The sequence below is a fragment of the Thamnophis sirtalis genome, unplaced genomic scaffold (assembly GCF_051295495.1).
Source record: "Thamnophis sirtalis isolate CommonGarterSnake01/CBP01778 unplaced genomic scaffold, rThaSir2_p1.2 scaffold_2, whole genome shotgun sequence".
Lineage (NCBI taxonomy): Eukaryota > Metazoa > Chordata > Lepidosauria > Squamata > Natricidae > Thamnophis > Thamnophis sirtalis.
In genome coordinates, this window is record NW_028261382.1 from 110,379,355 (window position 1) to 110,387,512 (window position 8,158).

General features: G+C 41.4%; 1 protein-coding gene across 2 annotated transcripts in view; it reads left to right on the forward strand.

Annotated features, from left to right (window-relative positions):
• Positions 1 to 7,937, forward strand: part of CYRIB (CYFIP related Rac1 interactor B) — a 104,176-nt gene extending 96,239 nt beyond the window's left edge. For both annotated transcript variants that reach the window (XM_087706683.1, XM_087706684.1), the window contains exons 11-13: positions 2,217 to 2,343; positions 4,681 to 4,751; positions 7,008 to 7,937. In XM_087706683.1, the coding sequence (XP_087562809.1) occupies positions 2,217 to 2,343; positions 4,681 to 4,751; positions 7,008 to 7,071 (262 nt within the window). In that variant the 3' untranslated portion in view covers positions 7,072 to 7,937. The remainder of the gene's footprint in view (positions 1 to 2,216; positions 2,344 to 4,680; positions 4,752 to 7,007) is intronic.
• Positions 7,938 to 8,158: the final 221 nt, after the last annotated feature.

Consider the following 8,158-nt stretch of genomic DNA (forward strand, 5'->3'; position numbering starts at 1 on the left):
AGGAATCCTTTCAGCCAGAAGTTGCTTTTAGGGTAGGGATAGGGGGGGGGGGGAGATTTGTGGCAGATCTTTTCCCAGCCATTGGAGAGAAGGGGAGAAGGAGAGAAAGGGAAGGAGGGAGATTGAGGGAGAAAGAGAGAGATTGAGGGAGAAAGAGAGAGAGAGATTGAGAGAGAGAGCTTGAGGGAGAAAGAGATTGAGAGAGAAACAGAGATTGAGGGAGAAAGAGAGAGATTAAGGGAGAAAGAGATATTGAGGGAGAAAGAGAAATATTGAGGGAGAAAGAGAGAGAGATTGAGAGACACACAGAGAGAGAGATTGAGGGAGAAAGAGAGATTGAGAGAGAAAGAGAGATTGAGAGAGAAAGAATTGAGGGAGAGATTGAGGGGGAGAGAGAGATTGAGGGAGAAAGAGAGAGATTGAGAGAAACATTGAGGGAGAAAGAGAGATTGAGGGAGAAAGAGAGATTGAGGGAGAAAGAGTTTGAGGGAGAAAGAGAGAGAGATTAAGGGAGAAAGAGATATTGAGGGAGAAAGAGAAATATTGAGGGAGAAAGAGAGAGAGATTGAGAGACACACAGAGAGAGAGATTGAGGGAGAAAGAGAGATTGAGAGAGAAAGAGAATTGAGGGAGAGATTGAGGGGGAGAGAGAGATTGAGGGAAAGACATTGAGGGAGAAAGAGAGATTGAGGGAGAAAGAAAGATTGAGGGAGAAAGAGAGATTGAGGGAGAAAGAGAGATTGAGGGAGAAAGAGTTTGAGGGAGAAAGAGAGAGAGAGATTGAGGGAGATAGAGAGATTGCAGCGAGGGGTGGGATTTGCAGATCTGCCAAACTGAGCAAAATCTTAGCTAGAGGATTGCCAAAATCCATGTGAACCTGCAGCAGCCCACCCCTGAAATAGAACCATAAAATACATTTTGCCTCTGCCCTGCCTCATCATCAGGTGATGGTGAACCTAGGGAGAAATAAAGACTGTTTCCCATTTTCTCCCAGTAGAACTAATCGCGCCCCGCTTAAAGAGCAGATGGAGTTACATTCTTCTTAGAGAGATTTTGGCACTCTCAGTTTTAATATTCTCTTACGTTTAGGGGGAAACTCCCCAGTTTATTTCTTGTGGGAATACTGTTAAGTATTTCAACACTGGAGATGCGTTCCAAGGTGTCCGGTAGTTTTCTACATGTTTTCACCTCCTACATAGTTAAAAAAAAAGTATGAAACTGTCTGTTTTGCCTACAGTACAGTCTGTGTAAAGTTAAAGCCTTTTTAAAAAAATATGTAAAGGCAGCTTTCTCCTTTAAGAACAATATCAAATTTAAGGAGAGCCAGTGTGGTCTAGTGTTTAAAGCATAAGGCTAGAAACCAGGCGAACGTGAATTCTAGTCTTGCCTTAGGTATAGCAATAGCAGTTAGACTTATACACTGCTTCATAGGGCTTTCAGCCCTCTCTAAGCAATTTACAGAGTCAGCATATCGCCCCCACAGTCTGGGTCCTCATTTCACCCACCTTGGAAGGATGGAAGGCTGAGTCAACCTTGAGCTGGTGAGATTTGAACCGCTGAACTGCAGATAACAGTCAGCTGAAGTGGCCTGCAGTTCTGCACCCTATCCACTGCGCCACCTCGGCTCTTATAGGTATGAAAGCCACATACTGGGCAACCTTGAGCTGACCACCAGGAGACTGAGTTCTAGTTCTGCCTTAGATATGAAAGCTGGCTGGGTGATTTGGGCCAATCACTCTCTCTCAGCCTAACCCATCTCACAGGGCTGTTGTGGAAAAAATAGGAGAAAGAAGGAATATTAGACACGTTCTCCATCCTGAGTTGTTTTGAAAAAAATAATAAAAGCAAGATATGAATAAATAAATTTAAAAAATAAAGTTTGGGAGCTGAGTCAGGTCTCATGGAAAGAAAGATTTGATAACAATAGTTGGATGTCATAGTTGATAAGCTTAATTTAAGACTCTTCTTGTCTGTCCTACAATCTCTCATGGCAAATGTAGGTCATGTTTTGGGAAGTTATTGAGCTGAACTCACGTGGTCACTTCATGGCTGCTGCTGTGTTGCGATATTTTCGGGGAGGGCTTATTTTAGCCCATGCACTCAAAAGCCCAATTGGGCTTCTTATCCGGGGAGGTCTTATTTTTGGGGAAACAGGTTATGTTGCTTCAGCTTTTGGTAATCCAATGTTCTTTCAATGTCGTCTGTTGTTTCTCCAGGGAATACAGGAGCAGGTTCACAAACGAGGAGACCGTATCCTTCTGCCTGAGGGTAATGGTGGGTGTTATAATCCTCTACGACCATGTGCATCCAGTGGGTGCTTTTGCAAAAACTTCAAAAATTGATGTAAGTTCTGGGTTTGGATAGTTGAAATGTTCCTTTTCATTGCTGAATGGGTTGTGGGACAGACGGACATTGGGAGGGCACAGAGGGCTAATTATAGATTGGAATGACTATTTAGTCCACGGTGTCCAACCTCTAGACAGCATACTAAAAAGCAGAGACATCACCCTGACAACAAAAGTGCGTATAGTCAAGGCTGTGGTTTTCCCAGTTGCAATGTATGGCTGTGAAAATTGGACTATAAGAAAGGCTGAACGCCAAAGAATTGAGGCCTTTGAACTCTGGTGCTGGAGAAGACTCCTGCGAGTCCCTTGGACTGCAAGGCGATCCAACCGGTCAGTCCTAGAGGAGATCAACCCTGACTGCTTTTTGGAAGGCCAGATCCTGAAGAGGAAACTCAAATACTTTGTCCACCTAATGAGAAGGAAGAACCCCCTGGAGAAGAGCCTAATGCTGGGAAAGATTGAGGGCAGAAGAAGAAGGGGACGACAGAGAATGAGGTGGCTGAATGGAGTCATTGAAGCAATCAGCGTGAGCTTCAATGGACTCCAGAGGATGGTAGAGGACAGGAAGGCCTGGAGGAACGTTGCCCATGGGGTCACAATGGGTCGGACACGACTTCGCAACTGACAACAACATCCAACCTTTGCAACCCTAAGATTTCATTTGAAGAGAGCAACCATGTGACCCTCAGATATCTTTTTTTCTTAAGTAACCCTGCCTGCTTCCTTCATTCTCTCAGATTTATCCTCCCCTGATCATCCTTATCGCAGCTCTCTTAGCCTCTTCCAATTTCTCTGAATCCTTAAAATTCAGCCCAGCGGGATCTAACTGAAGCAGAATAAAGGGGAACTATTACTTCCCGTGATTTGGCAACGATGCTTCTGTTGAGTCAGCCCAATAAGTGTTTTTATTGCAACACGGTTTCCAATTCAGTTTGCAATCTAGGGCCTCTCCATGATCTTTCCCCTAAATGTTCAATCCTAGCACATTTGGAATTCGCTTCCTAGGTGAAGCCCTTGATGCTGCTTCTGTTACGCTTCTCTGAAAGAATACGTCTTCCCTTTTTCAGATTTTGGGAAGCTTTGCGCATTTTTGCCATTGAATGAGAACCTTTAGAAAAAAATATGAAAGGTGCAGATAGTCCTCGACTTATGATCACAGTTGAGCCCAAAATTTCTATTGCTAAGCGAGACAGTTGTTAAGGGTTTTGCCCCGTTTTACAACTTTTACGGTTTTACAGCAACCGTCTTAAATATGAGTCAATTACCAAGCACCTGAATTTTGATTACGTGACTATGGAGATGCTGCAACAATTGTAACTGTGAAAAAGGGTCATAAGTCACTTTTTTTTCCTAGTGCCATTGTAACTTTGAATGGTCACTAAATGAACTGTTGTAAGTTGAGGACTACCTGTACTTTTTTTTTTACAGAACTATATTCAGATCGTTTTTTCCAGGCTATCAACTCAATTTTAAACTTTACTTATCCTAACGTTTTAGGTCTCCCCTCCAATTTTGTATCAGCTGCAAATGGGAGACACATTCTCTACACAAGGGGTCCCCAACATTTAGGACCTCAGGGACTACTAAATTCATAATTTTAAATCCCGTGGACCGCTAATATAATCTGCCTAATGATCGGCTGGGTGGGCATGGCGGGGGGGCTGGTTGTCATGTGACTGGGTGGGCATGGCCAACTTGATGCCACTCATGTCAAGGAGCCTATCACCAGCCTCTCCTCTCCCCTCCCAGCCACTCTTCACCTGCCCACCCGGCTCCTTAGGGCCCCAATAGGAAGCAGTTGTTGGAGCTAAGCAGCCACCAAGAGAAAGAGTTGGCAAAACAGCTCAGTTCAAATTGAGTCTGACCGAGAAGGAGGCTCAGCAGAAGCACCTGAGGACTACGAGCAGAGGCTTTCCAAGCAGACCTGCGGGAGTGCAAGGCCAGATACCAGCGCCTGTAGGCTCACTGGGCTGAGATGGGATAATTCAAAAAAATCAATAATTTAGACAATAGATGGGATAATTCAGGATTTGTTTACACGTATGGATCTCTCCAAGTTCACAACTAGACAGAGCTTAAGAAAACGTGTGCTGCAGTTTCTTTGATTTTTTTTGTGGTGGCAGGTTTTTTAAAAATTATTATTATTAAGTTGTCATTTTAAGAATTTAGGTGACTTACCCTGAGGCCAAGTTTGGATATTTCCTAAAATATCCAATAAAAAGGTCTTTGCATGAATCAGTTTGCTTAAATTACAGGTACGGGATTACTGCATCATGTCTAGACATTCGTTGAAATACTATATTTTGTTTTTTTTTCCTGTTTTATGGCGCTCTAGATGAAAGGATGCATCAAAGTTCTCAAAGACCAGCCTCCAAACAGCGTAGAAGGCCTTCTAAATGCTCTCAGGTACCTCACAAGCCCTCTCGTGTTAAGCACAATTGTTGTGTTTTGGATGTGTTTGTGTGGTTTTTTTTTTTTTTAATCCATCTTGACGTAGAGTGAATGCCCTTCAGTTTGAATCACGGAGGTTTGCATAGAGTTGCTAGCTGTGGCTCTCTTGCTTCCGAGAAACAGATTTGTAAGAATTACCGTATTTTTCAGATTATAAGGCGTACCTGACTATAAGATGCACCTAAATTTAGAAGAGGAAAACAACAAAAAAAGATTTTTGGCCTCTGCACACCTCATTTTCGGCCCTTTTTGGGGGGCTTTTTCCAGCCTTTTTTCTACCCATTTTTTAGGCTTTTTGGCCTGTTTTGGGGACTTTTTTTGGCCCATTTTGAGCCTTTTTCTGGCCCATTTTTGAGGCTTTTTTGTCCCATTTTCGAGAAAGAAAATGGGACAAAAAAGCCTAAAAACAGGCTAAAAAGGAGGCCGAAGAAAGGCCTGAAAAGGGGGCCTTCCGGTGGGCAGGGCTTCAGCAATATTCAGTCTATAAAATGCACGGACATTTTCAATCCCTTTGGGGAGATAAAAAAGTGTGTCTTATAGTCTGAAAAATACGGTAGCAAGTCCTCCATCCTCTTTCATTTGCTGGTTAAACAGTAGTGCAAACACATTGCCTGAAGCTGGGGGGTTTTAACTACCCTGACATCAGCTGGGAGACAAACTCTGTACCAAATGGAAGATCCAACAGGTTCCTGGCAAACCTAGCAGACAACTTTGTGTTCTATGACCAGTTGCTAGGTGACCATTCAGTGTTACAATGGACCTGAAAAACTTCTCTTTTTTTACTATTTATGATGGGGTTCTCTCTCCCACCCCACCAAACAATCATTTATTTCTGGTTTCCGGCAAAAAAACACCCCTTAATAGATTCACTTAACAAATCGAGTTCATTGAATGGCTGTGACGTTCACTTAACCATTGCTGCAAAAAAGGTTATAAAATCACAAGCTTGGTTTATGGCCATTGTGACATAACCAAAATTGCAGGCTCAATTATATGGTTGTAAATAAAGGACTACCCATATGCCCTTTTTTTCCCCCTGTGGAAAAAAATGCACCATGGCTCCAATACCTGGTATTGCCCCTTGGACAGATGTAACCTCAAGTAGACATTTCTTGTAACCGTCCACTGATCTATGACATCAACTAAAAGAAATTTTCCTCCACTTCTCCAGAAACCCTCCTCCCCATTTTTCCCAGCTGTGCAAAAAGAAATGAGGGTATTATTGCATTATAGCCCATTTTAAACCACCCCTCAGTGAGCTTTCATCTGGGGTTTGACCTGGCCGTTCCAGAACCTTCCTTCCTCCTTCCTTATTTCCTTTCCTTTCTTTTTTCCCTCTCTCCCTCCCTTTCTCTCCTTCCCTTGGTTGGTTTAGTAGAAGATTTAAAGTTCCTGTCATAGTTGCAAGGCCAACTTTTGAGCTTCAGTTTTCTGACAGGTGGTCTCACTTTATCCTCAAGCATCCCCTGGTACAATGAAGAATTCATAGTCGGTTCTTTGATGGGAAGCTGGCCCTGATGCCACGAAGCAGCCCCAAACCATAACCTTTCCACCACCATGCTGTTCCATTGTATCAGGTTCTCCAGGAGGAGTGATGTGTTTGGTTTCTGTCAAACATGTCTTCGGCCATTGTGGGTCAAATAACTCTCATCCAGAGAACCTGTTATTGCAGAACTCCCACCTTTTAATCAACTTTTTAATGTGGAATTTTAGTTGCCTCTTTAAAAAAATATGTACAGTTTTTATGTTTTAAAATGTCATTTGTATACTGTCCAGAGTCCCTTGGTTTGAAAGGTGGGAGAGACACAGAGAGAATATGAGAGAGAGAGAGAAGGAGGGAGGGAGAGAGATGGATGGATGGATACACAGACAATTGCTCTATTTAGCATCATGGTGATGACATAGTGTTAGAATGCAGTATTGCAGGCTAACTCTGCCCACTGCCAGCAGTTCAATCCTGACTGACTCAAGGTTGACTTAGCTTTCCATTTTTCCATGCTCAGTAAAATGAGGACCCAGATTGCTGGGGGGAAATAGGCTGATATTTATAAACCGTTCAGAGAGTGATGTAAAACACTACAAAGCATATAGAAATCTAAGTGCTGTTCCTATGGCTATCTCAACACTACAAACCGTTAACTTGATCTGAGTTTTTTAAAACAAAAAAACGGCGAAAGATCAACTTATCACGTGTTTTTCTTTCCTCGATAGGTACACAACGAAACATTTGAACGATGAGACTACCTCCAAGCAAATTAAATCTATGTTGCAATAACAGTTACCTGCAAGGTGTGTTCCTGCTGTAAACAGTATTCTGCAATGACTGAGATGCACAGATTTTTTTTTTTAAAAAAGTGATTGCAACTACTTATCTTGTTCAGTCTTGCTTTTGACTTTCTTTCCCCGTGTCCTCTCTTCCATTAAAAAAAAAAAAATCACGTTCTTGTCCTTGAGTGAGCTGATAACTTCTTTTTCTGTGCCAAAATCAATGAAATGTATCATCTCTGGAAGGTAAATTTTTAATTTTTGGGGGGGTTTTGTTTTTACTTTTCAGAGTAGCCATTGTACATGGCAGCTAAATCCTGCATCGCGTTATAGATTTCTCCGTATGAGAGAAAGCTCTGTGACTTGAACTAAATATTTTTAAATGTGGTTTTTGTTTTTTTCCTTTTTTTGTTTTTGAAAAAAAAAAACTAATATTTAATATTGCTTCTTGTGCATGGCAAAACTGCCTATTACTGCTATTTAAAAAAAAAAAAGAAAAGAAAAGGAAGAAAAAAGAAAAAATCCTCAGTGACTTCATTTTCTATTTGCAGCTTTTCTTATGTGCAACCAGGAGGAAAACTTAAAAAAAAAAAAAGCAGATTTGTTTAAATTAACTGTGTTTGTACAAATGGTACCCGACACAAAGATTTTTTTTTTTAAAAAAAGAAAGAAACTAGTAAAAACCGTTCGTTTTTTTTTTTACAAGGTTAAGTTTGCATTTCGACTCATTTTTGTAAGGATGTACGTTGTATGTTTAATAACTAATGTTTTTCAAAAAAAAATAATTGGTGTGTGCGTAGCCAAATTACGTATGCATGTTTGTGTCAAAGGATTGGCTGTGGAAACAACAATAAAAGTCAGCTTTCATTTTTCTAAGCGTGGTTTGTTTCAGTAATTGAAGAGGGAGGTGCCGGTAATTGGAGAAAATTGGTTAAAAAATAATAGAGGTAGTCCTGGACTGAAGACCAAACATTCTAAGTGTTAAGCAAGACATTTTTGTTAAGTGAGTTTTGCCCCGTTTTATGACCTTTCTTAAGTGAATCACAGCAGTTGATAAATTAGTCACCTGGTTGTTATTTGAATTTGGCTTCCCCATT